Source organism: Neomonachus schauinslandi, chromosome 2 (assembly GCF_002201575.2).
Source record: "Neomonachus schauinslandi chromosome 2, ASM220157v2, whole genome shotgun sequence".
Classification (NCBI taxonomy): domain Eukaryota; kingdom Metazoa; phylum Chordata; class Mammalia; order Carnivora; family Phocidae; genus Neomonachus; species Neomonachus schauinslandi.
In genome coordinates, this window is record NC_058404.1 from 47,827,287 (window position 1) to 47,854,988 (window position 27,702).

Sequence of the window (27,702 nt, forward strand, 5' to 3'; positions counted from 1 at the left end):
TCACATGACCTAATAGAATGTGATTCAGAAAGGTGGAAAGTTAAAAGGGTAGATAGGTAAAGGTACACTACGACGTTGCAACTAAACAAAAACCACCACCACAACAAAAACCAGGATCATGATGTTAGTATCAGAAAAATTTGAACTGAGGACAAAATTATGACCACTTCATTATGATAAAGAGATAATTATGAATATCTGTGAATCAATTACTAAAGCATCAAATATAAAAAAAGAGATAGAAAAAATATAATCATATTAGGAGGGGGAAATGACCTCTTGAAATCCATGACACATAAAGAGGGGGAAAATATAAAAGCTTAAATGACATTATTATTATTTTTTTTTTAAGTAGGCTCCATGCCCAACGCAGGGCTTGAACTCAATCCCAAGATCAAGAGTCATAGCTTACTTTACATACATCGGTGAGAAAAACGAAGATTTTCTCCTTGCCCAGCAACAACCCAGCCAATGAGAATACATCACAATCTTGAACTCTTGCTCTCCTCCAATGAATTTTTGTTCAAAGCAACCCCTCCAAACTTTCTCCTTTCCTCTATGAAAGGATGCTCTCCTTTCTTTGGACTTGCCTAGGAATAGCCAAGGTTTGCTTGTCCTGGGTTCCTCTGCTATTCTGAACTAAGGTCGATTTTGTTGGCTAAACTGCTTACCTTCTTCTTTGGTTGGTTGACATTTCTTGGTGTTAGAAGTGGGATCAAAGGAGACAAACCCTTGAGCTACTACCAACACCCAGAACTATGCGCAGTACCCACTTGAGCCCTTTGTGCTCTTCACAAGGTGCATTGTCTTCTTCCATTTTGATTTGGGTAAGTCTCTCTCAATTCAAGCTCTCTCCTTTTGGTCAAGCTTTTGGACTTTACTTGGGATCTGTTTTTATGAAAATATCACCCTTTCTGGTGAGTATTCTTTTGTTTTCTAAATTTCTGATTGTTTTGTTTTGTGTTCTAAGCTCTCCAACTTTACTGTGCATACTTGTTCTCTATTTCTGTTTAATCCCTTCTGTTTCTGTTTCTGTTTGTTGAAGCTTCTTGGTAAGTCACCCATCCTGTTCAAAAGGTGGGAATACACATGATTCCCAGTGTTTTAAAACAGCTGTTGGAAAACAGGGCCCCTCATGGTATGTTTTAGAGAATCCAAAGGCAAGATAGGTTCCATCTGATCCTTGGACCAGGTTCTTGTGCCTTTCTGAAAACTGGGTAAATTTTTGGATACTTTGGAATTGTAATGGCCATTCTGGGGAAACTTTGTTTTAGATAAATCCACCTTAAGGGGATCCCTTAAAAGAGAAGTTTCCAAACATTTCAGTGACAATGGAATGCATTCTTAGATTGGAATGCAGAAGATCCTGAAAGACAAAATGACTCCCAAAATAGCTCTAAAAGGATCCTTGTAGCATACAAATACTTTAGTAAAAAACTTTGGCCATCTGAGGAGGTAAACTTAACTTAGGCCATTTGCCAGAAACATAATTTGGATCCAACTATTCTTTTGAGTTTTGTACCTGACATATAGCTAAAATTTTTAAAACAAAAGTGGTAAGATCTCTGTGTCTATCTATATATTATGTGGGTCTATGCTCTTATTCCCATTTCCCAACCTATTGCAAAAGGGGCAAATCTTTCTGACCGTTGACTCTATCACCAGAAACTCCAACCTATTCATAATGTCAGAGACCTCTTGGTCTTACCTGTCACCAATATCTCCTTAGTCTCAAATGCCACTACTGATTAAACGCATAAGCCTTTGAATGTTATCTAGGGTGCTAGGCTATTATGGCTAGGTGTTCCTATACTTTCCCCAGTCATAACCAGGCTAGCTCAACTAGACACCTCCATCTTTGCCAATCATACAACCTTGGTTTCCTCCCAACCCACATCTTTTCCTTACTTAAATATGATCTGTCCCCTGTACTCAAGAGAAATATAAATGGGCTAACTCCTCTTTGCAAGGCTTTTAGAAAAGACAGCTTTAGGATGGGATGGCACCTCACAGAATGTTGTCCTAATTTCTCTGACCCCTGGCTTGAAAATTTCAATCAGAAAATTCCAGCTAATGAATCTATCAATAACCAGACCTTAGCTGAAGTCCTCTGTGCTCCACCTGGTTTCATTTTTGTCTGCAGTGGATGGCATTTTCATGGGCATATGAATGTTTAGATAGCTGGTGAATTGGAGACCAAGGCTTATTGGGACATTTAACCACCCCTGTTGACATGCATAGCAAATCGGAAGCCTCTCATTGGTCCACCCATTGAGCCTCCATGGCTGACTTAAATGCGAACTTCCAAGAGGCATACATGACTCTGTAGGGAAAGCTTTTCCTCTTCGGGTTAGAGTAAATACCAGTGAGCATACGATCAGAAATCTCTCCCTAACATTAGGAGAGCTAGCCAATTCCACACCAAAGCAGTAGCAGCCCAACACTGATCACTTGACTCATCGGCTAAGATAGTTTTGGACAATTGCATAGCCCTTGACTACTTGCTGAGCAAGGAGGCATTTGTGCAGTAGCCAATACCACCTGCTGCACCTGGATAAATGCCTCTGGAGAGGTAGAGACTCATTTACACAAGATCAGGGAACAAGTACACTGCTTACAACAAATTTCACCTGATCTCCCTGGTCCTTTGATTTGTTCAGTTGGCTACCTTCAGATTTGGGTCATGGTTTAGAACCATTATACAAATTGGATTTGTCATGTTACTTTTAATTCTGTTTTGCATAATTATTTTTAAACTTGTTGCTTGTCAAATCTCTACAGAAGTGATGCACCAGATAGAATGATGTTAGCTCAACACTTTGAGATGATTTCCAAAGCTTACAATCTAGACAAGATATGACCTTAAGAGTGGAAAATACCTGAGAGCTCCTTCTTCTACTTTATTTGTTGCACAAATGTGATTTCTATGGTTTCCATCACCTCAAGGTCTCCCTGCAACCTGGGACAGGAATACCAGGAAAGGTCCTTTCTGTCACTGAGTGACACAGACAAAAATGTTTAATTAATAAATAACTAACCAACCAAATGCTTGAGCAGCAATGCTTTCAAGGACAGATCTTGATCAAACGAGGGGAATGTGAAAATGAATAAAGGAAATCTAATTCAAAATGGAGAAGGGAATCAATGAAGGGAGGGTTCTCACTCAGGTACCACTCTTGACAGCTTACCTTACATACTTCAGGAAGCTTACTTTACATACCCCAGCAAGAAGAAGGAAGATTTTCCTCTCGCTTGGCAACACCTCAGCCAATGAGAAGCTGCTGCAACCTCAAATTCTTGCTCTCCTTAATGAACTCTTATCAAAATAACCCCTCCCAACCTCTTTCTTAAAAATCCCTTTCTTCTTTCTTCTTCAGACTTGACCATGGTTCACCATAGTTTGCAACTCCTCGGCTATTCCTGAATAAACTCAATTTTGCTGGCTATACTGCTTACCTTCTTCTTTTAATGATCGACAATAGTCCTGAATGGGAAGGCTATTTTGTAAATATGTCAGTTACCCTCCCAATTAATCTATTAACTGAAACATTTCTGACCAAAATCTTAAAAAAATTTGCAATGCGATTTGACAAATTAATCCTTAAAAAACATTTTTAGTATGGAACTTTTCAAATGTATTCAAAACTAGAATAAATAGCTTAATGTAACCATCACCTAGCTTCAATAATTACCAACACATGGTCAATCTTGGACAGTCAACTTTTAAAATTCATCTAAAGAGTGATTAAATAGTCATGAAAAGTTTTAAAAAGGCAAAGGAGGACAAACTTTCTCTTGCTGTTAGCTAATAGAGCTATTGTAGACAGGCCTTAAATGGACTCATGCTTTTGAGGAAATTTAGAACGTGATAAAGGTACAGTTTCAAATCACTGTGGAGAGGATGACATAAAAATTAATAAATATTGTTGGGTCAGTTGACTACCCAATTGGGAAAAATTGAAATTAATTAATTTACAACACATCAAAAATAAATTTCAGATGGATCAAGGACCTAAATATAAAAATTAAGCCTATAAGAGGATTAGAAAAATTTATAAGGAATAGATTTAAAATCTTGGTGTGAGGGTGGTCCCAAATCATAAGAAAATAACAGGTTTGATTGCATGAAAATTTTGAACTTTTTCAGAGTGAAACAAAGTTAAAAGACAAGTGACAGACTGAGAGAAATATGTACCACACAGACCAAGGAATGGACAAAGATGTGGTTGTATGAAACAGGTGTAGCGTTTAGGAATATAAAGTAGTTTACTGTCACCCACGTATAGGGAACACGGCTTCCGATGTCAAGTCCCATTAATAGGTTAGACGTTGGTTTAGATGGTTATTTAAAATAACCCGTGGTTATTTTCTTCCGTATGTTTTCCTGGAATTTTCCATTTTTTACAATGATCACGTGTTACATTTGTAATTTAAAATTTTAAAAAATCTTTAACAACTAAAAATTCTGGCCTGCCTTACATTGTTCCCTGTTTGGAGTATTAATGTATTGCCAGCTTTGTTTTAGGTTTACGACAGGGAGGCGCCGGGGTTTTTGCTTCCTTTGTGTCACCATGAAACCTATTACAGAAATGAATCCTTGTAGTTAGTGAAAAAGAAATGCTCAGGGATTGGCTAAAGCAATGTTGGTGCAGATTTGGGTGCCAACAGATGAACACCTTAACACTTCCTCATTACACATTTCTCCCTAACCTCTATCTCAGTTCCAGCTGCATAAGTCACTCCAGCAGGCCGGTACAAATGACACGCAAGAATTCATTCCAGGTGCGCGTGTCAGCGTGACTCCCGCGTCTCCAGGTCTGAAGCTCGCCTGGGAACGCCCCCTCCCCGCTCCGTCGCTTGTTGTGTTGTCATCACGTGGCCGGGCGGGCCCTGACGTCAGGGGCGGGGGAGGGACTGCGCAGGCGCAGAAAAGGGGGCGGGGGACTCGGCTTGTTGTGTTGCTGCCCGAGAACCAGAGGCGGTCTTGCTGCGGCCACAGCTCTTCCAGCCGCCTGACAATGTCGTCTCATTTAGTAGAGCAGCCGCCGCCCCCGCACAACAACAACAACAACTGCGAGGAAGGTGAACAGCCTTTGCCCCCGCCAGCCGGCCTCAACAGTGAGTGGTGGGCGGGTGGGCTCGGTGAAGAGGATGGGGGAGGAGGAGCTGCTCCGGCCGCCGCCGCCAGCTCCGCGCGGGGGGCGGGAGGAGAAGGCAGCCCATTGGCCAAGGCTGAGGATGTGCGGGTGACTGACAGCTCCCGTCACCTGTCAGGAGGAGTTGCTCCTGTCTTTCTCTAGCCCTGTCTCCCCTCCCTCCTGAGGTCTTGGTAGGGGGTCGCTTGGGTTGGCAGTTGGGGAGGGCAGGTGGGTGGGAGGAGAAGGGGGGCGAGCTGATCCCACCTGTGGTGGGCCCCTGAGCGGAGCCAATCGGGGCGCGGGGGGGGGGGGGGGCCTGGGGGGGCGGGGGGCAGGGTGGGGGGAGCGGGCGGCGGAGGGGACGTGGGCAGGGATGGGGACGTGCAGCGGGGACGCCGGGGGATGGACGCGGGCGGCGGGCCGAGGGGAGGGGGCGGCCGGGGAACGCGCGGGAGGTCAGGTGTGCGGCGGGGCTCGGGCCTGGCCCGGGTGACCCCACCTTTCTGGGTCGGCGTTCCTTTAGGGCTCAGAATGTGAGCCCTCCAGTTCCCTTCCTTTGTTACCACACAGGCTGGTCAGGAAAATCATTTGGTAATTTAGTGGTTATTTGTTTCACGTTGGGGATGGGGGGGTAAGGAGACTATGCTACTTTTTTGTTTGTTTGTTTTTGAGAGTTGGCCCAAGTGAGTTTTTTGGTTTTGTTTTTGAAACGATGGAGTTGTGTGCCCTGAAAACCTTTTGTGAACAGCCTCTTGAACCATCCAAGATTGCATAAATTGTGGAATCTGGGGCAATAAATGTTCAGGAACGGGATTAAAACCACACGAATACAGTCGGGCGCTTGGAAGTTAATGTGCAGTATTTGAGTTACGACCAACTACAGTTGCTTATCATAACATTCTGGTGCTCAGACCTCTTGTCCTAAGGTTTTTCCCAGTTGTCTTGAAAGCTCAGTCTTCTTGGAAAGGTTCTTGCCTAACCTTTCTGTAATTGATCTCCTGAAAGAGGCTGTTGGGACAGTTAGCAAATGGCCCGATGAAATCGTTTGAAAATCATTTGGATCCTTAAATGACATTCAAAGGCATTGCAATCTCTTTCATAAGAGGGACGTGTTCCAACATGGCCTAAAAATTATTTTAGGGAAAAGAGTTCCTGTCCCCTCCCACAAGATGGGGATAGAATTTGAGTATTTTAAGATATTTTCATTGCTTGTTGCTGCTGTTCCATCTTTTGATGGGTTAATTTTTCTTAAATGTTGAGTTTTTGAAACTCAAGTGTCTTACGTTCTGGAATTTAAGATTTATATGTTACTTCCCACAGAAAGGATTAATTTATGTATCTTTAAACGTTATCTGTTTCATGTATTAATGTACACTTAAAACACTACTTACCCGTTTTTAGCATACTCTTAGAAGCATGGAATTTTAGAATGGTTAGAGACTTTAGAGGTAAGTCTGTTATTTACTGGTAAAGAGAGCAAGAGTAAAGTGTGTTGTCCAAGTTCACAGCAGGCTAGGACCTAGAGCTGAGATTTTTACTTTCAAATGAGCTAGTGTTCCTTTCAGGACGCGTTAGTGGCCCAGAATCCCCTGGTTATTTGTGTTTCCGAGTCTCTCAGTATACTGTTCTTCCTAATGTACAGAGGTGACCCGCCTATCTAGCTTTTTAGTGTACTGTTTCTTGATTGTACTCACCGTTTTCTTGCAGTACTTACAAGTTAGCTGTTTGGTTAGTATGCATACATGATTTCACAGGAAAAAAAGGAATTTTAGTTCCCTTTGCGCACCATTTAACAAAAACAAGAACAAATGGGGTTGAGCTGTCTGTGATTGTTTATCTCTGTGTCTGATAGACCTGTGAGGTATTTGATGTTTTTGGCCAATCAGTTGCTGCTACGTTTGTATTAGCTCTTAACAGAAGTGGAAGAACACTCTGTGTGTAATATCAAAATGTTGGCTTTGGGAAATCTAGATAGAAAGTATTTTATTTTGAGTAGGGTGAGCTTTGAAAAGTTACTGAAAACCTTTTAGCTAGTGCCATATTTAATTTCTCCCCTCTTGCCTTTTATTCTTTTGTGTTTTCAGTTCATTATACAACAGCGGTTTAAACAAAACAAGAAGCCTTACTGATTCCTTCAAGTGATTTTTGGGCACTAGGCAAAACAACTTATTCAGACATCTAATACTACCCAAATTGCTGATTAAGTTGAAGTTCTTTGTTGGGTAAAGTTGCACAACTATGAAACACAGGAGATGAACTCATTGTACAGGTTATCTGTGGTTTGGGATTTTTCTTCAGTTCAGGGGTCAAGACAGTTTTAACAGCAAATTATTGAAATATTTGGAATAATGAAACCTTTTTCTGACTTTTTTTTTTTTTTTTTTTTAGTTTACCATTGTAGGGGAACTGTTCATTTTCCTTACAAATCAGTGGATAAATATCTGAACTGCTGGCAAAGTTAAAATGACGTTTTTCCAGTTTTCAGTCCAGTTTTATTCTTAAGAAAACTAACAAATTAAGAATATTTGTATAGGACATTTATGCTATATAATTTGGTAGGTAATATAAGGAAAATCAAGGTAGTAGTAAAATTCTCGTTACTATTTAATGTAGGAAGTACAGCCTTTTTTTTTTTTTCTTTTTTAAACATCTTCAACCATGATGTACTTGCTTCCCCAGTATGGTGAGAAGGCTTTTAAGGCTATGGCATGTGAAACTTCACTGCTTCATGATACTGTTTTGAATACATAAGTAACTGATGTGTAAGTATCCACTTGTGCAAAATGACCAACTTTTTTTTTTTTTTTTAGAAGAATGTTGGTGACTGTTCTTGGTCTGGATTCCAGCATCAAGTATTTGAAATAAAATAAAGACTTTGAGGAGAGAACATAAGACATAATGGAATGTGTTACCCCTGGTTCGGATAAGAGTTATACATGGGACCTTGGAAAGTTGTGGAAAAAGATGAGAACTACTCTTCTTCCTTCTCTCCCTTCCTCTACCCCTCAGCTCTCCCACTCCCCTTCTTGCAAGAGGATTGAACTAGTGATTATAAAACTTTTAAAGAGTATATACAGCATATAGTCGTGAATATAATCACAATTACTGGACCAACCTTCACAATGTACTATATTACAAAATGTAGAAGTGTGATTCTCTTAGCAGTTCTGAATCTCTTAGCAATTCTCAAAGACTTAAACTAGAAAATATCTCATGTATTGTGTATGTGTAGAGTCTGGCATAAGAGAACGCTTTTCAGTTTGTAAGTAGTCTTTTAATATAACGGAGAGAGCCTGCAGTTTTTAATTTTAAAGCTTGATTATCAGGAAGAGAATTCACTCAGATTTTTTTCTACTTTGTATTGCTTGGCCAGCACAATCCTCATATCTTGTCTTGTTTCCTTTCCAAGTAGAAGGGGACTTTGTGAGAATTGGTAGAGTTAGAACATCAAGAAATTCTGAGGCTGTAAATCAGGAATGAACTAGGTAATGAAAAGCATGTGTAGTCCACCTATTGAGAAAGACAAGTTTATTTTTTTTCCCATCTTAGTCAAAAGATGAAGCTTTTAATAATCTGTGTGCATAACTTTTTCTGCAGTAATGTTTATTTCTATAGATATATCTGGAAGAGAACTTTTAAGGGAAATCTACCTTTTTAGGTGTCTTAATGCACATTGTCAAATTATCGTCTATTGAAGACCTGATTGTAATAACATAATATTAGAAACAATTTGGGTAATGGTTAACCTTGACATTTAGATAATGGTTAAAGTATGGTATATACTTATGATGAGATGCAAAGCAATTGTTTAAAAGAATAAAGTAAGGTAATATACATTGACCTTGAAAGAGATCTATAAGTTGTTAGGTAAGAAATGCTTCTTACAGGGGCGCCTGTCTGGCTCAGTCAGTTAGGCGGCTACCTTCGGCTCCAGTCATGATCTCAGGGTCCTGGGATCGAGCCCTGCATCAGGCTCTCTGCTCGGTGGGGAGTCTGCTTCTCCCTCTCCCTCTGCCCTTCCCCCTGCTCATGCTTGCACTCTCTCTCTCTCTCAAATAAATAGATAAAATCTTTAAAAAAAAAACCCAACGCTTCTTACAGAAAAATATTCATAGTACAATTCAATTTCTTTATAAAAACAAGAGCAAAAAACAACTGTATTTCATTGAAAAAGCTCTGGAAGTTGACATATAAACCTTTTAAAAGTGGTCTTTGGGAGTAGGAATGGGAGATTGGGAGGAAAAGTGTTTTTACTTTATGTTTATTTTCAAGAAACACATTTTTGCAATAAATTTTTTAAAAAGATAACAGAGTATAATTATAATAGTGGCTAGCACATAGCAGTTACCATGTACTAGTGACCTTATTTTTCTCCATGCTTTATTCATTAAATACCTTCTAACAACCGTGTGAGGTAGATACAATTCTTATTCCCAGTTTATAGATGAGAAAACTGTTAAGGGTTTAAGTAACCTGTCTAGGGTGTAACAGATGTAAGTGGTAGAGTGGGAGTCTGCCTTCAGTCTGTGCTCTTAACCACCCTAGTAATATATGCCAGATAAATACTGTCTGCCTTAAGTAGAAATGACTTCAGTTATGCTGGGTGTGAAGCCAGTCACAGAGGTCGGTTTTACTGAGGTTTCCCAGCTATGTCTTCTCAAGTTCCTAGGTTATGATTGCTCATATATTTTTAATGCAGGAAGAAGAATTTAGATATTGGTTTGGAAGTCCTTCAAAAAAGTAAGGTCTGGAAAAGATACTGTTACAGCCAGTTTTCTCTTTGATCAGCTACTTGAAGTGAACATTCACTGTATTTTAGGGAAGACTGGCTTCCACAGAGACCCATGGGAAACTCCTGGTTCCTTAGTTCTTCTATCAGAGCAGCTCAGGTCTTTTGTTTATTTTACACTTTGGGCTTCTGTACAAGAAGAACTGATTCTGTTGGCTTAAAATAAGTTTGACAGTCCTAGAAAACAGTTAAACTAGAAAAAAAATTTATCATATACCTCTTTTTCTGTCTCTTTCCTGTTAAAATACTTTGTAGAACTCTAAATTTAGGGATGCTTTTGGCATACTTATATACTCCAGAGGCACTCCAAGTATTTAATTAAATTACCTTTAGTGTTAAGTCTGTCTTAGCTTTGCTAGTTGAACTTGTTAATCCATTTTGAGTTCTGTCTAGTCTGTGTCCATTTTTGTCTGTAGAATGAGGTCACAGAGATGTCCTACAGCTGTGTTGTAGGCAGTACAGTCCCCAAGATTTGGTGGTGGTTATGGGACTGTGACACCCACTGGGACCGCCTTAGAGGGAAAGGAAGGAAAGGGTAACTTCGTTTTTATTTAGCAAACACTGTTCTAAGTACCTGACAAATAATAAAGCTCTTTTAACTAGTGGATAGCTGAACATCTCCCACCTACTGGGCACTTTACCTATGTCCTGTGTTTAATCCTCAGAGCAGCTCTGAGAGGTAGGGGTCTGTATTTTTATATCTCTGTTTTACAAATGAGAATACCTAAGCTCAGAAAGACAGGCAGAGAGTAGGTGGTGGAGTCAGATTTCTAGCCAAGTCTGCCTTTGAGCTTTTCCTTCATGTAAGGATGATGTTGAGTTCACTTTGGATTTAGAATAGTCCTCACCTCACTGAGAGTGCATTTTAAGGTTTGAGCCTCATTTGGTGGTTTTTCTGATTTACTGATGGAAGATTGGCCACAGAACTCTAATGTTCTGCTGAGAGTTTGGAGGAACGGCCCTATCAACCTGCTTGGTTATATTTTCTAAAACAAAATTTGTTATACAGAATGGAAATTAGGAAGAATTCACCCATGTTTCTTTTTGTTGTGAAGTTGGTCTATTGGCTACTGTTATCAATTCTTATTAAAATTAAAGCACCTTAATGTGTTCAGCAAACTCATTGAGCCAATAAATAAATATTTTCAAGAGCTATCTAGATTACCAGGGCCACATCCCCTTTCCTGTGGCTCCACCCTCTTTGACTGTTGGCCTGAGAAAACCTCAGTGTCTCCTGTACAGATGCAGTTTCTCCCCAAAACCAACAAGGCTTAGTGAAACCCTAGGAAATAGGGAAGTCGTGGGAGAGAAGAAAGGACAAATCCACAAGGTATGGTTAGTGCATAGGGAAGAGGATAGAAAGGGGTGAGGTATAAAGGAAAGGAAGAAACTAATTTGTGGGGTAGAGAGAAAGCTTTTTTCAGATTTTTTTTTTAGTATTATCACTGGATTTAATTAAGAGCTAGATGCATTAATTTTATGCTGCACATTTGTACACAAATTGAAAATTTTATGATTGGATTTAAGTTTTCTAGGAGCTTCTAATTGTGCTAATTAGGACAGTTGTTAACTTATTTAGATGACTTTTAAGAAGTTTCTAAGCCATAGGTTTATTTTATCTGTGGGGAGGATACAACTAAATAGCTGAAGTAGTGGGAAAAAATACATATATGTATTATGTTAAACATATATAATTAAAATATTAAAGATAAGTAGTAATAAAGTAGCCATTTATTTTCTGAAAAGCAATCTCAAAGTTTTCAGTGAAGTGCCTATCATCTATAAACTAAGATTTAACTAGAGAGAAAATTGGCTGAAAGACACATTTTCTAAGATACTAGTTGTAGAGTTCCAGCTTCTTCTAAATTGGTTGATTGCGTGAGCTACTTCAGGAACAGGAACTATATGTATTTTTAGACTTCTGTTGCTCCTTATTTATTTTCTTCAGAATACTCTTGCATTTGCTTTGAGGCAAGACCGAATTCTTATCAGAATTCACCACATTCGCATCTGTGTGCACATGACAGAGTTTGGTTCTGCTGTGGTTAACTTAAGCTATCTGACTTGTCCAACAGGTTCCTGGGTGGAGCTACCCATGAACAGCAGCAATGGCAATGATAATGGCAATGGGAAAAATGGGGGGCTAGAACATGTACCTTCCTCATCCTCTATCCACAATGGAGACATGGAGAAGATTCTTTTGGATGCACAACATGAATCAGGACAGAGTAGTTCAAGAGCCAGCTCTCACTGTGACAGGTAAGTGAGATCCATACAGATGGGTTACAAGGTTAATTCCCATTAGAAAAAATAAATCTGCTTTCATTTTCTTTTACAAAATGTGACTCCTGATTTATTGCAGCATGTGTATTTAAATCAGATAGCTAATTGACAAATACTTGAGTGCCTGGTGTTTTTCCCTAGATTAAATCAATTTCCTTATTCAGATTGTATCATTTTTTTTTTGATGTTTATCCGTTTAAAAGTCAATGGCATAAATGTTTACTTGTAGTATTAAACTTTCTCCCATTTTCCTTTGTGTCCTGTTTCACAGATCATATTCTGCCATTTACATATCTGTCCCCCCTTCTAGACTGTGAGGCTCCAAAAGGCAGGGATCATGTTTCATCTCCTTTGTACCCTTGACAGTCATGGTGCTGGTGCGTAGTAGACACTCAGTAAACATTTGGGTCCTAGAAACTGCAGGTTGATTTAAGTTATAGTGGTATTTGCATGGTTGGAAACACCAACCAGGGTCTGCAAAGATAGTTAATTTGGAAGACCATTCTGTTTCTTCAGAGGAACTTTTATTTCAGACCTCATTTTTCTACATTTGCCTTGGGAAGAGTAATTCCACTGATGAAGGGCTGCTTTTGGTGAAAAAGTAAGGATACAGTGATACGTATGAGTGGAATGAAACCGAGTTGTTCGTTTATTTTGCAGTGTAAGCTTTGTTTTTTTCCGGAGGGCTGGGTGGTATTTCTGACACTTCTTAGACTGGTGACAGCCATACTGTTAGCATTATGAGATACTGGATGATCTTTGGGTTAATTAAAATTGACATTAGTCATGTAGAAAATGCAGATGCACAAGGCAAAGACTAAGGAAACACTTAAAATGTATACTAAAGATAAAAGTGATAATCTCTAAGGGGTGGAATTATGGATATTTTTCTTCTGAATATTTTTGTACTTTGTAAAAATTGTATATATAGCATATTTTATTTGTCAGAAAAAGTTTCAAAGGAGAAAGAGGAGTTCAGTCATGTTTGAGGTTCCTGCATATCTTATAATCCACTGATGTTACCAAGGTAGCAGAGCCTGGTTTGCTGGCTCTGGCACACTGTGCGCCCCCACCACCCTGTCTCATCTCTGCCTGTGTCCCTGTGCTTCTTAGGAGCCTGGGATGGCTGTGGTTAAAAGCAGAAGCAGAGCAGATGGCTCTTTGCTGAGCAGCTTGCCATTGATTCCAGTTGCAATAGCATTCGTCTGTCTTTCAGAATGAAGTTTATATTCTATTACATTTATATTATGGGACTCATAATGGGTTTCTGAAGTTTTCTGCTTGTTCTGGGCCTGTTTATAAGACTTTTACTATACATTCAAGTACATGACCCTTGATCATTGGTATCAATGTGTCTCTTAACCTGTTGTTCACTTGCTGTTGTCACTGAGCAGAGAAGAAGTCACCTGCTTGCTTTTCTGGTCATCTTATTTCACTTGTGGTTGTAGTTATACTTGTGATCGAATATGAATTTACCTTCCCGTGATCACGTTTAAGTTAGGTTTCTAAACACATGAAGCAAGGCATGGCATGTGCTTTTGAACACTTTCCTATCCCTCAGCTTCTGTATCTTTAGGCTCTGGGTTCCTGGTCATCTTTCAGAGAAGGCCTGCAACTCTAGCTCAATAATACTCTCCTGTGCCAACACACCTTGACATTTTAAAATGTCTTCAAAATTCATGTCATTTGAGTTGCCATGCATCTCTATATTTGAAGTCATTGAGAAGTGTTTTTTGTAGGTGGAAACATTTTAGGACTGTTGGATATTCATCCCAGAACTAATTTATATGTACAGTGACCCTTGAACAACATGGGTCTGAACTACACAGCCATGTGGATTTTTTCCCATAAATCCAGTACAGTACTATAAATGTAGTTTCTCTTCCTTACGAGTTTCTTTAACATTTTTTTCCTCTAGCCTACTTTATTGTAGGAATACACTACATAAAACCTATAACATACAAGATATGTGTAAATTGACTATCCGTAAGGCTTCTTGTCAAAAGTGGTTTATTAGTAATTAAGTTTGGGGGGAGTCAGAAGTTATACACAGATTTTTAACTGTGCAGGGTTAAACCCTGCATTGTTCAAGGGTAAACCATATTTTCAATTTAAAAATTATTCCAGAGATACATTTTTGTCACTGTAGTGGTTATTAGAAGATAACCCCTTTGTGTTTTGTATTGCGTTTTACCCTATTGCAGGAGTTCTCAACCTACACACTAGATACACCCAGGGAGCTTTTAAAAATACCAGTGCACAGGCCACATCCCTAGAGGTTCATATTCTGTCATCAGGGACGGGGTAGAGATGTGAGGATATTTTAAAAGCTCCCTGGCTAATTCTAATATAAGCCAGGATTGAAGCTCTGATGCATTCCATATTGTTAGAAGCAGTAAACCGTTTACCAGTGAAACGTTTAGTATTCTTCTAAGTGAGATTGGTGCAGTGATAGAGTGTAGAAGTAGAGCAGTGCTTCTGTAGGGTTCTTGCCTATATCATTCTGCTGCCTTGACCTGCTCCTGGCTCTGTGAGGCTGACCCTTAACTTGATCTCTCTGGCTGTGAACGCAACAGTGTTATGTGAGCATAATGACAGTAAACTGAGGACAACAAGAGTGCCTCCTTCCACCTGGTTCCTGTGCTCTAGGCGGAGATTTCTAGTTCCAAAGCATCTCTGTATGTTAACACTGTACACGTGCTCTTGGTAGCTTTAACAGATAACATCTACTCCTTTGAACAGGATAAGCCTGGAGCGTTTTCATCCCTACTTCGGTTTAGATTTGGTGGGGTGGGGTGTGTGGTGGAAAATCTAGTGACCTGCTGTGGTTACGCAAGGAATCATTGATAAAGTTAAGAATAGAACTTACCAGGTTGTTTTCATCTATCATATCAAGTGTAGTTCATGATCATGTGTTTTTGTCTAAAAGTTTATCTGTAAATTTTTGTTTCTGGGAATATATTTTGTACTTTTCATTGAAGATTCTGTATTCATATATGTGCTTATATAATTCACTTTGAAATATCTCAAAGCAAATAATTTCTGAAATAAGTAGAATGGTGGTTCTGGTCTCCATACTCTTTTACATTCCTAAAAATTACTAGGATCCCCAAAGATCTTTTGTTGATGGGAGTTACATATATTGATATTTAACTATATTAGAAATTGAAAGAAATTTAAAAATACGTATTCATTCAACAATAATAAACCCATTACATTTCAGTATGAGTAACTTTTTTAAATGAAAAATAACTTTTTCATAACCAAAAAAAAATTAGTAAGAACTAGTGGCATTGATTTACATTTTTGCAAATCTCTTTCTTATCTGGCTTAATAGAAAACAGCTGGATTCTCATTTGCTTTTGCATTCGGTTTGTAGTGATAAAACACATCATGTAGCCTTTGGAAAATTTCACAATACACAGAATAAGAATGATAGACATGACAGAATAAGAATAAAAAAGGCAAATCATAATGGTATCATGAAAACAACTTTAACCTTGAAGACGCTTTGAAAGCGTGTTGGGGGAGGTGTTCGAGAAGACGTGACCGCAGTTTGACCCTGGAGCTGGACTTGGGCAATTGGAGGCTCTTCATTCCCTCCCTGTCCTTGGAATGTGCGTTCTGCTTGCCTTCCTGGCTCCCAGAAGCTGCCTCAGGAATACAGCTTTGAGACAGAAATGTGGCGTTGAGACTGTTTGAATGGTATCCGTGACTAAACCCAGTTAAGACCTCCGTATAAACTTCTAAGATGTGGCAGGCGGTGCCATCTGCTCACCTTACTGTCACGCCAAGACAAGCCTCATCTGTAAATTCCCTTGCCGTTTAAAGCTGCCACCTACCACCCTGGAGTGGCCTGCCTCTTTCCCTCTCCTTGCCCTCCTGTGTGGGGGCCGGTTTCAGAAGCTCCTTAGGAGGCTGGGAACCAACTAGACTCTGAAAACTGCTTTCACGCTTTGAAAATCACTGGTGATGTATTATTTAATGATGAAAGAACTTTGAGGAAAAGAACCTGAAATTAAGTTTCTGAATTTGAAGATCTTTGTACCTTTATTGGAAAAAGAATAAAAATGAGAAAATTTATCCTTGCAAAGGAATTCATCACCATCACAAAATTCCAGAACATTTTGGGAATAAGAGTGCTCAATTTCATTTGTTCTTTGGGGTCAAGATAATACTTTTTGATTTGCTGCTTTTTCAGAGCCATACTGCTGTGACTTAATTTTCTAATTTCCAGTGGAGGTTAATTTACTTGACAAAATGAGAATTAAAACTAATGGCTAAATTCTTTCTCTTCTAGCCCTTCCCCACAAGAAGATGGGCAGATTATGTTTGATGTGGAGATGCACACCAGCAGGGACCATAGCTCTCAGGTGTGTGCGTGTGTGTGTGCTTGTTTTTCTGATGTACGGTAAATAATTAGGAATGCAAACTCTAAATATGTTTTGCTAAAATATATTAAAGAATAAGAAGACTTTAAAAAGTAGTTGGAAGCTGGTATAAGTTCTTCAGTTTCTGATTTTGGAATTTACTTAGGATGATACAGCCCTCTTTATATGCCTTTGCAGCTGAGACTTTGGGTTCCTCTCACCCTGACAGAATCGGAAGATTCTTGTCTGTAATGTATCATTCCAGTATTCCAGGCTAGTTTCTTGAGTTTCTAAATAGAAAGCTGAGATAGAGGTTTTATTTAAGGTCACAAAATGAATGAAAAGGAAAGTTGTAGAACCAGGAGTGAAAACTTTTTCTGCATCTGACATCAAAGCAGTGACTTTTGAGATGAATTTCAACAGCTAGAGATAAAATTCATCTAAATTTTGCAGGGTTCCTTAAACTAAAGAAGGTAAATGTAGTTCACTAGGAGTTGACATTGTCAGTAAAATAGATGGCTGTAGTATTGAAAGCATACAACGATTAATATTCTGAAATTTACAGTAAGTAAGTAATTGTTATTAACGCTTTAAAATGCTCATAGCTGGCCCTTGACTGTATTGATGTGTCAACTCGTCTAAAAGTGCTAGAGTGCAAATTTGTGAGGACCAGAACCATTGTCTTTTTCTCCCGTGTTCATGGGCTAGCAGAGTATTTGTGGAAGGAATGTTTAAATGCATTCGGACAGAAACTTTGCTTTATGGGGTTCTCCCCGTATAATGTCCTATTCGCCTTTTGCACTAGAAATATTGTGCATGATATGTTGGGTCCACCCAGTATACTTTCTGTTTCAGAAGGCTTCACAGTTTCTCCCTGCTTTTTCCATATTCTGTTTGTGCTGTTCTCTAAAACCTAGAAAATCTACAGATTGGATATAAATTTATTTTATGAGCTTTATATTATAAAGAAGGCTCTCATGTACTGAGATGTTCTAACTGCAGTTGTTGAATTGCTAGCTAATGTATGTTGGTTTTGCCATGTGCATAAGCTATAACTAATGAAGAAGAAAATATGTAGTTTCCATGACAAAAGTGTACTAAGGAATCCCAAGGAAGAGAAATGAAATTAATTCTTTGCTATAGTCTTTTCTGAGGAAGATGTCCTCAATTCATATTGACAATTTGAAAATCTAGATTAGCATTTTACAGAATGTGTTTCGAGGAACATTTGCTCAATGGGAAGCTCCATAAGATAGTTCTGAAGTCAAGTTAAGTGGAAATAATACAGTCTCTGGGCTCTCTCCCCCCCCCCCCCCGCCCCACCCCCAGTAGTCACAGCACATAGTGGCACATTAAAGGCTCTGACAATTCCTGCAGTAGAAGAATCTGTTTGTTTAAACCAAGTGTTTCCCAAGCTTATTTGATCTTAGACCTCCCTTCCCCTCCACACATACTTTTCCCTCCTAATAATCTATCTAACAACGTAATAGAACACTCTGATAAGTGCTGTCTCGATTCATGGAGTGGCAGTGTACAATTAGCCTTAACTGATAATTGAATTTAAATGCAATCGTAGAGCTGAGTTCATCCTAGAGTTCCAGAGGAATTTGTGAAATTCAGGAGAGAAAATGTAACATTTTTGGCTTCTGTGTCAGATTATGGTAGTATTGCTACTGTGGTCCCAATTCAGAAACTAGTACCTAAAGGAACATTAGTTATCGTCAACGTTGTTGGGTAAGCCACATTAACAATCAGAGCAGTCCATTTAAACATCATTACATCTTTGGAAAAGCAGTTTTAAATCCCTTAAGAAAAATATGTTCTTTTAGAGTAAGACTTTTAATAAAAGAGAAATCAGTAGGTATGATTTATTTAAACTTTCAAAAAGCCTATTACATTGCTTTTTTAAAATTGCGGAAATGATCATTTAAAAATTAATAACTAGGTTTTGGGAGGGTGGATTTTTTTCATGAACGAGAAGTGAGTTTAGGATTAGCAAATAGAAGCATTTACCATAGGACTATGTTATGGGACTTGCTCTTATCAAACATTTTTATATGTGCCTATATGAAGAATATAGAATGTTTTCAGCCTTTTCTAGGAGGAGGAAGGAAAGACACTAATATATATTAAAATATTCTGGGTGCTAAATTTATTTTTAAAAAAGATTTTTCCCACTTTCAATGTTCTCAGTCTAGTGAAAGAGGTGATATTAGCCCTGAGAACAAATGGGAGAAGTGGGGCTTTGTCTTCATTAAATTACTAATCTAAGATCACAAAGCCAGTGGGTGATAGAGCCAGGATTGAAACCAGGGCTGTCTGAGCCTGCAGCCCCTGTGCCTTCTACTAAAATAAGTCCATGCACGGGATTGATTTCCGGAGAGCTCACAAGGTTGTGAGGATGAACTAAGACGTGCCCGGTGAGTGCATTTAGGAAAAGGATCATTTAGACTACACTTTTATGACCGTAGTCCTCAAGAGTCTCCGTTTTATGGCAGCAAATAGACTGTGGAAGTCTCCTGAAGTCATTTTTGCAGTGTGTTTCTGGGACTGAGGGGGGCCAGCACAGTGTTGGGTATCCCTGTATCACTGATGCACACCGAAAATGCCCTCCCTTTCCCCTCTTTTAAAACTGGGGTTTATGGACCCCATTCTGTGCGGTTCAATAGCCACACGTAGAGAACTAGAGAACTTGACATGGGCCAGGGAGGGAAAATGTAAGTGCTTTGAAGGTAAAGGACTTGCCCATGAGGACAAGCTAAAATAATCAGAGAAGGTTTTTGATTGAGGTAAAAGCATGAATCTTATTTAATTAGATTAAGTGCATTTTTCCAAGGATTGGAAGGTAATTTAAAACCTGAAACTGGCAAATTTAAGATTAATAAAGGGAAGCACACAGCAGTAGTAAATGAGGATAGCATAGGATTTCTGGTTCTTAAGGTAAGCATTATAAACTTATTTGGGGAATTTGTTTTTACTAGTAGTCCAAAGATAACTTTGCTTCACTCAACTGAGAGAAAATGACATCATTTTAAAGTAAATTAAGCCATAAAATTTTACTACATTTTAATTCTCTTTGAAAGTAGAAAATATTACCTTGTTCACAAATTTAAACCTCAGTCTTTGAGCAGTTTTAAGGAGAGGCACATGAGATCAGAATTGGAAGCTGTAAGCAGAAGTGACGTGAAATGTGTTGGGTATCGTCAGATACTGTGTGTACACAAACTGGTCTATAAGTAAATTGTAACAACTTACTTTTTTTGATTTAAGATGTTTTCAGATTTATTCCACAAAGAGCCAACTCATGATTCTGAGTAATCTCAATACCCAATGGAAAAAGCTTAATCCTAAAGGCTACATTGTGTCATTCAGTGGAATTTGCCAAGTCCAGCAGAACTAAGTAAGAATGATACTACCAGAGTAGCAAAAATCCACAGGGATTTTACTTTCAGTTTGTTAGTCTCTAGAGATAGGGTAGCCCCTTTTACTCTCTGAATTACTTTCCTGGGGCACTTAGTTCATAGAGAACTAGCCTGTCAAAAAGAAACACGTGATATATATCAAGCTCTGCATTTCATAGCTATCTACCGAAAAGAATGAAAGCTTTGGTCAAAGAGTGAATACTGTTCAAACAAAGTAACAAATCAAAACAGTTCTTTGCTTTGAGACTCTTGGGTTTGAGGTCCTAGCATCACATTCCTTAAAGCCAAGTGAATATTGCTGTCATTTTTAGGACTATCTCATTCCTGTGGGTTCTCGTGAAAGGGAAGCTATTGGGAATTTTGCTTGTTCTTGGCCTGAAACTGTAGGTTATCATTAGTAAGAAAAAGGACTTCGTTTTCATTTACCTGATGCAAAAAATGTCAAATTCTAAGTCAGTATAAAATAAATGATTCCAAAAAACTTTTGGCTTAAGTAGTTTTGAGTAAACCTTGGGAAATGTTTAGATAGTGATTTGTCAAAAAAGATGGAATCTCCTTCCAGGAAGTAAAACCTAGTGCTTAGGAGTTGGGGACTCGAGAGACAGTTTACCCAGTTTAAATACTGGCCCTGTCTCTTACTACTTACAGAACCTCAGGCACTTACTGAATTTATGTCTTCATTTCCTCATCTGTAAAATGGAATATTGATAATTCCTGTTTTTATGGGGTTGTTGCCAGGTAAAAATTATTAATGCATGTAACATGCTTAGAATGATGCTTGTCTCTTGATAAGTGATTAATAAATACTGTTATTATTTCCTCATCACATCTCCCACTTGTTTTCTCATCACTTTATATTGGTTAGCATATACTTCTGGAGTTTTTTTTTATTTTTAATAATGAAAAATTTTAAGTGTGAACAGAAGTAAAGAGAATGTTGCAGTGGGCCTTGGTATAAGTATCACCCAGATGCAACAGTTATTAATCCTCTCCACATTTTAGTGAGCATTACAGCCTGAAGTGTACTTTTTTCAGGTTCACATCCTACGCTTAGATAGAACAACAGTGAGGCCCGGTCAGGTTCTTTTTAAGATATTAAATGCCCTGATCTCAGATCATTGGGTCAGCCTTTTTAGAAAACTGGCATGTTTCTTACGTAAAAATTGCTGATGGACACAACCTTAAGAGTTTTCACATATTTTCTGTCTAGATTTGTCTTTTGTAGTAGGAACAATTGGGCTTCCTTTTTTTCTTTTTTAAAGTTGTAATTCTTCTTCACAGTCAGAAGAAGAAGTTCCAGAAGGAGAGAAAGAAGTCGATGCTTCAAAGAAAAGCGTCGACTGGGTGTCCGACTGGTCCAGTAGACCTGAAAACATTCCACCTAAGTAAGTCCTTGCACGTGTCTTCTTAGGGGACATGGCAGACGCCGCTCCTGCTCATGGGCAGCGGACCTGCTCTCTCCCAGGATGTTCTCAGCAAGTGCGTTTCTGACCCCTGCCTCTGCCTTTCTTCCCTCAGGGAGTTTCACTTCAGACACCCCAAACGCTCCGTCTCTTTAAGTATGAGGAAAAGTGGGGCCATGAAGAAAGGGGGTATTTTCTCCGCAGAATTCCTTAAGGTGTTCATTCCGTCTCTCTTCCTCTCTCATGTTTTGGCTTTGGGCCTAGGGTAAGTACTGGTGGACTCCTAATGGGTTTTCCCTTCATTTCATCCCCTGTTGTATTTCCAGACGTAAGAAATAGGTGTGAAACAGTTCGTATTTGTTTTGCTTTTAATGTTTCAGTGCAAATAGGGAGAGCTTAAAAGAATTATTGAAGCTGATACAGTGTTGGTACACTGGCAAGCATTTTTAGTAGTGGAGTTTTATTTTTCTTATTTGAAAATAAGTTGTTCATGTTAATCCTCTCAGTGGTCATCTTTAAGTGGGCTCTTCTATGCTTAATCTTTCCTTTTGCATTTTGTTCTTGTTTATGAATTACTCAAGATTAGCAAAGTTTTTATTATTTATTTATTTTTAATTTAAGTTCAATTTAGTTAGCATACAGTGTATTATTAGTTTCAGGGATAGAATTTAGTGATTCATCAAGATTAGCTAAGTTTTAAAGTAAACTAACCTGTAAGTGTTTAAATTTGGGGTTGATGTGAACATTTTTTTTTTCCCCAGATGGGAAAATACACCATTTTATTGAATAGGCCTTGAGTGAAACTGGTAGGTTGGTTCAGGATCCTGTTTTTTTTTCTTTGTAGCATTTTCATTTATTCTTCTAAAGTTGGCCTTATATTTACCTATAACTGATGAATTTTTCAGGAATGTCTTTTAAATTCTTTTTTTTTTTTGTCTTGATGGAACAATTGAGGAAATCCATTTTTGAAAGATTTTAAGAGTTAAACACTAGTTTTTTTTTTTTTAAGACCTATCTGTTATTCTCTTTAAGCATGTGCAAAGAATCATTTTCTCTATATAATATATAAAAGCTATGTGACCCCTTATCTCCCCTGTAAGGAGCTCAGCATATGGGTAAGAGATTTACTTACAGTCATAAACATGGAACCATACACACGACTTTTTCCATAGACTTCTTTTGTCTTTCTGGGTGCTTGATCTGTTTTTGTGATGGCGAAGGCTGCGATCACAAACAGCAGAATGGATGGAAGGGGTTTGTGGAGGAAGGGAGTGTGTGGGTTTTGAATGGGGTTGGTGTGAGGGCAGGCAGGGGAGGAGTTTAAATTCCCCTCCAGTATTGACTGCACAGTAGTTCATTTGCCCTCAAGGACTTGGTTTTTATACCTTCCAATAGCTTTTCCTTTCATGAGTCTTCAGATTGTCTCGCTTGCTGGTGTAAGTGTAACTATTGTTATAGATGTGTGTGGGGAAAATAGGATTTGAGAAAGTTGGTTTTATTACACGGCGGGGTGGGACTAGCTTCCTGTTTTCCTTAATTGCCCTTCTGCTTACGTTATTTAATGGTAAAATACTTGCTTGGCACGGAAAAGTAATGTTAGGCCTTAATCCTGAAGAGTTAAGAGCCCACTATAAAGCCCTGGCAGCTTTGTAATTTGGCATGTTACTGTATTTTGTGCGTGAAATATTAGTAGAACTTTCTGCCTACTCTAAGGGAACATGTCAAAGGAAGTTGGCTGTGCTTTGTTCTTTGGAGGGATCTCTTCTCTCTGATTTTACTTCGTGTGATCACTGCCCCTGTGCTGTCCAGTCCTGCCTAATGAGTAAACATAATTACCTAAAACCAGTTTGGCTGGCTGGTGACTAGTTTTAAGTAAGTCAGCAGTGATTTCAGTGTGTTAGCTGTGCACATCCACCTTCAGAGTCTTCTACAACATGGAGTTGTCGGGTGCAGTTTGGCCCGTGGCCAGTGGGTGTGCAGCCGTTGACACGGATGAGACCCGATGTACTCTGTTTCCTTTCAGCATCTATATTGGGAAGCGACTGAGCACACCTTCTGCCAGCACCTACTGAAGGGAAGAACAGCCCCGGAGAAGCGGAGAAGCGCGTGACCTGTGAAGTGGTGTATTGTCACAGTAGTTTATTTGAACTTGAGACCATTGTAAGCATGACCCAGCCTACCACCCTATTTTTACATATCCAAGTTCCAGTAACTCTCAAACCCAGTATTTTATTCAAACTCTGTTGAGGCATTTTACTAACCTCATTCCCTTTTTGGCCTGTAAGACACTTTAGAATTTCCTGACAGAGTTTACTGTTATTTAGAAATTTGCAAGGGCTTCTTTTCCGCAAATGCCACCAGCAGATTATAATTTTGTCAACAATGCTCTCGTCTCCTTTTAGTGCCACCAGACTTAGACCTGCATCATTCATGGTATAAATTTTAGTCTTGCAAGATAACTACCATCTCTCTCTTCAAATGAGATCAGGTTAGCAAATGATAGAACAGCTTTTTGTTTTGTTTTGTTTTGTTTTTTTTCAAGGCAAAGCAAACTTCCCCTAAGCTTGAATTTATAGTTATTTAAAAAGAAAACAAGCAAAAAAAAACAAGACACAAGAAAAAAAATATCCTGGGCAATAAAAGATTATTTTAAACAAGCTTTGGAGCCACATTTTGTCTAAACAGCCTCCTAATGGCGCCTTTTAATTTATAGGAGGCCGGCTACGTAAGTGATGGGTATGAAGTAGAATAAGAACTAAACTACATCAGCAGATTTTAATACTAGTATGTTGTGATGCTGTCTTTTCTATGATGTAGAATCTTTATTTCTCCTAAGGAACGTCTCAGGCCTAGAAATACATGAAATTGCTTTGGGGATTTATGTGTGTTTAGTGTTTTTACGTTTATTAGCTTTAGCTGCATGTGAATTTTTCATGACTTTAAGTTTGGGTTTTGTTTTTTTGTTTTTAATTCTTTTCTCAGAAGGGGCTTTGGAATGAGTTCCAATTTGTGGTATAAATACAGGCTTCTTGTTTTAGGAAGCGCCCCTTATACTCTGAAGCCTTTAAACTCTGAAGATAATTATTTCAGAGTGATTCCAAGCACTTGTGCAACTTTGAAAACCAGACTTGGGTTGTGGGAACAGTTGACAAAGTTCTGAAAAGATGCCATTTTTTTTCTTTGGATCTCTCCCTTTTTAATGTTTACCTGCACAAGCCTCCCAAAGTGGTGCCCGAGACTGTGCGGGCAGTGGTCATGTTCTCCTGGGGCCATCTTTTCAGTCGTGCTCGACTCCTGCGGTTCCCGAGCGCTCAGCAGCTTCCTTCAGTGATAGACTGTTTTTGTTTTGTTTGTTCGTTTCTAAAATGTGAAGCTTTAGGACCAAACTGTTAGAAAGCAGCAGGATTACCAGTTACTCCAAGTAGATTTATTGGATTTTGGAACACCTAGCATGACTCTGAAGGGGATACTATTAATGTTTTATATATAAATAATTACTGTTTATGATATAGACATTACTATTGACTATTTAGAGAACTTCTCATTGTTAATTTTAAAACTGGCCATCTATTCATTAAATAAAGTGCATCAGGTTTGCCTTGGATAAGAACACTGGCAGCCAGATTTGCCAGTTTGCAGAAACTCTTTTGTCTTTCACATCAAGTTTTGTAAAATGGACATGTTATAATGGAAAGTAACCTACAGATTAAACAAAAAAAGTTAATTTCTGACTATCTTTTTTCAGGAATATAGCTGGTTATCTTTAAGAAAGATGATATATCCAAAATAGTTTTCTGAATTATTTTCTTTCTAGCACTTGATGCCTAAATAATTTTGGGTATCTTTTTGTTATACTTTGTTTCTATCTTATTCTCAAACCTGGTAACACTTGATTTGCCTTCTGTAACCTGTTTATTTCAAGTGTTCATATTTGGATTTCTTTGGAAAGAAAGTGAATCTGATGGCCCGCTGATTTTGAAAAGCCTGAGTAAAATTGGAAAGGCTGATAAAGTTGAAAGCACTAAACTGTTAAACTGCTACAATATGCAACTCGCATTACAATTGATATCCTGGCAGGGGAAAGTAAAATCAACCTTAAAATAAGAGCAGCTTTTTTACAGGTAACACATTGCCCTCTTTTGAAACTCAGTAGCAATTCTGTCAGTAGTGTGGTTGAACTTGGGTATATTTATGATTTTTTTCAACATTGGAAATAAATTTAGTTCTGTCCTTTTTCTTAAAATATCTGTGAAATTTTGGACTATTACCTAAAACATGAATACATGATCACAGTAAAACTTCTCCTAAGATGAAATCATGCAGTATTTATTGGTAGCCTTAACATATGGAATACATGTTTATGCTCCTACCCAGATTTGTGTTGAACAGAAACCAATTGCATGATTGGAAGGGAGACTTCGACAATTAACAGTTGACATTTTAAGATTAATGTTTAAAAAGCTTTATACCTGTTTACAATTTGGGGACGAAAAGGCAGGCTTCATTTTTCTTGATTGATGAAAACTGGCTAAAAATACTTGTAAATAGAATCATGAGCAAAACTGCACAAACTTGCACATTGAAAAGTGCAACAAGTTACTTTGCAGTAAAAATATTTACTACTCTAAAAAGTGAAAATTGAAGACTTAGCCAGTCGGATGAATTTTTAAGTGAACCAGTTGTTGAAATTATTGGAATTAACTGAGCCAAAGTGATTATGCATTCTTCATCTATTTAGTTAGCACTTTGTATCATTATATACAGTTTACAAGACATGTATAACTTGTAGCTATAAACATTTTGTGCCATTAAAGCTCTCACAAAACTTCTTCTGTCAGCATATCATTTTATGTTATGTGCGTGGCGTGGGAGTTTAGAGATGAAGCCTCACCTGTCTACACAGAAGTTTTCCATCACTAAGTTCCTCAAATACTCCAGGGCCTACAGTGTGCCAAGTGCATGGGAACGAATGCTATTCCTGACCTGAGTTCCCTCGTGGGGAGACCGTCACCACAAAATACTATTTATCGGAGAAGTGTGTATGAAGTATGATGGGGCCAGAGCATTCAGAACTTCTCTTCTGCTAGATGGCATCAGGGTATTTTTTACAGAAGAGGTGATGTATTGAGTAAGTGTTCAACAAGCACAAAAGGGAATCATGAGTGTGCCTGTAAAGGAATGGCAGAAACTGACATGTGGAAAATATATTCTAGGAAGAACTGGAAGGTCATTGTGGCTGGAAAACAGGATGGGTAGAGAGGAAATTGAAAGTATAGTTTAGTGTTGAACCAAGTTGAGATTTATATGCTCTTCTGGGAGTTAACCTTATTTATACAGTTAGTGGGATGCCTTTGAGGGGTTACATGCAGGGAAATGACTCAAGATTGAAGTTGTGGATGGTCCTGAAAGGGGAGAAAGAAGAAGATCAGCTGATTCTGTAGGTAAAGGCCTGCCCAAGGGATAACCCCAGGGCTGGGACAGGTGGGCCAGGGTGGATATGAAGATCTGAGGGAAAACCAAAGTCAGTGGTGAGAAGATGATTTAGAGAAGAAGAGGCATGTGTGTCTGTCCTGCCCCCACTTTTTTTTTTTTTTTTTGCTCTGAGTTTCTATTGATGCCATTAACAGAAAGGAAGGACAGGAGGAGAAATGGAATGGTGGGGGAAAAACAGATGACTTCAGTTTTGAATACTCTGAACTTGGTTGGAACCTAACAAGTAGACCCTTCCTATAGAGCACTTGAACTCAGGAGAAAAGTCTGGAATGGAAAAGAAATACACAGAGACAGACATGCATGTGTATTATATACTATTTGAAGATTTGACCAGGAGGAAAGGAGAAAGCAGTGAAGTCCGACATTTGAAGACTGAGCAGAGGAGAAGCTCAAAAAGGTGAGTGATGTAAACAGTATAGTAAGAGAAGCACCCCCCCTACGAGGGGAGGAGGTGGCCAATCCTGTCAGACTTAGTGGTTAAGGAGGTGAATTGAAGAGAACCTTTTGATTTTGGTTGTTGAATCACCACTGGTGCTTGCCAAGAGCATTTTCTGTAGGAGCTAAAGAGGGGTCAGGTAAGATTTGTATTGGGTCAGTGAAAGACTAGCAAGTAAGAAAGTGCTGTTTTTTTTCTCAGTTAATCTGGAGATGAAAAGGAAGGGGAGGTTTCTCAGAGGAGACAGGGTGGTAGGATTGTTTACTTAAGTCAGATACAGGGATAGGAGTAGGTCTAAAAGAGCACAAAGGGAAATGTTAAAGACACAAGGGAGCAGAAAAATACTGGACTAAGACCCTGAAAGGAGT

General features: G+C 38.7%; 1 protein-coding gene across 1 annotated transcript; it reads left to right on the forward strand.

The window, feature by feature from the left end:
* Window positions 1–4,933: 4,933 nt before the first annotated feature.
* Window positions 4,934–26,233, forward strand: BNIP3L (BCL2 interacting protein 3 like). The gene is made up of 6 exons (XM_021699033.1): window positions 4,934–5,118; window positions 12,003–12,186; window positions 16,511–16,583; window positions 21,284–21,387; window positions 21,521–21,670; window positions 23,429–26,233. Exons 1-6 carry the CDS (start codon window positions 5,019–5,021, stop codon window positions 23,475–23,477), a joined length of 660 nt encoding a protein of 219 aa, XP_021554708.1. The 5' UTR covers window positions 4,934–5,018; the 3' UTR covers window positions 23,478–26,233.
* Window positions 26,234–27,702: the final 1,469 nt, after the last annotated feature.

What these genes read in the sequence shown, in the direction of transcription:
- BNIP3L (XM_021699033.1), top strand. Translation starts at nt 5,019, where the DNA reads ATGTCGTCTCATTTAGTAGAGCAGCCGCCGCCCCCGCACAACAACAAC. An exon ending in CCCGCCAGCCGGCCTCAACA is followed by an intron (nt 5,119 to 12,002) that starts GTGAGTGGTGGG and finishes CTTGTCCAACAG; the next exon opens with GTTCCTGGGTGGAGCTACCC. An exon ending in CCTGAAAACATTCCACCTAA is followed by an intron (nt 21,388 to 21,520) that starts GTAAGTCCTTGC and finishes TTCTTCCCTCAG; the next exon opens with GGAGTTTCACTTCAGACACC.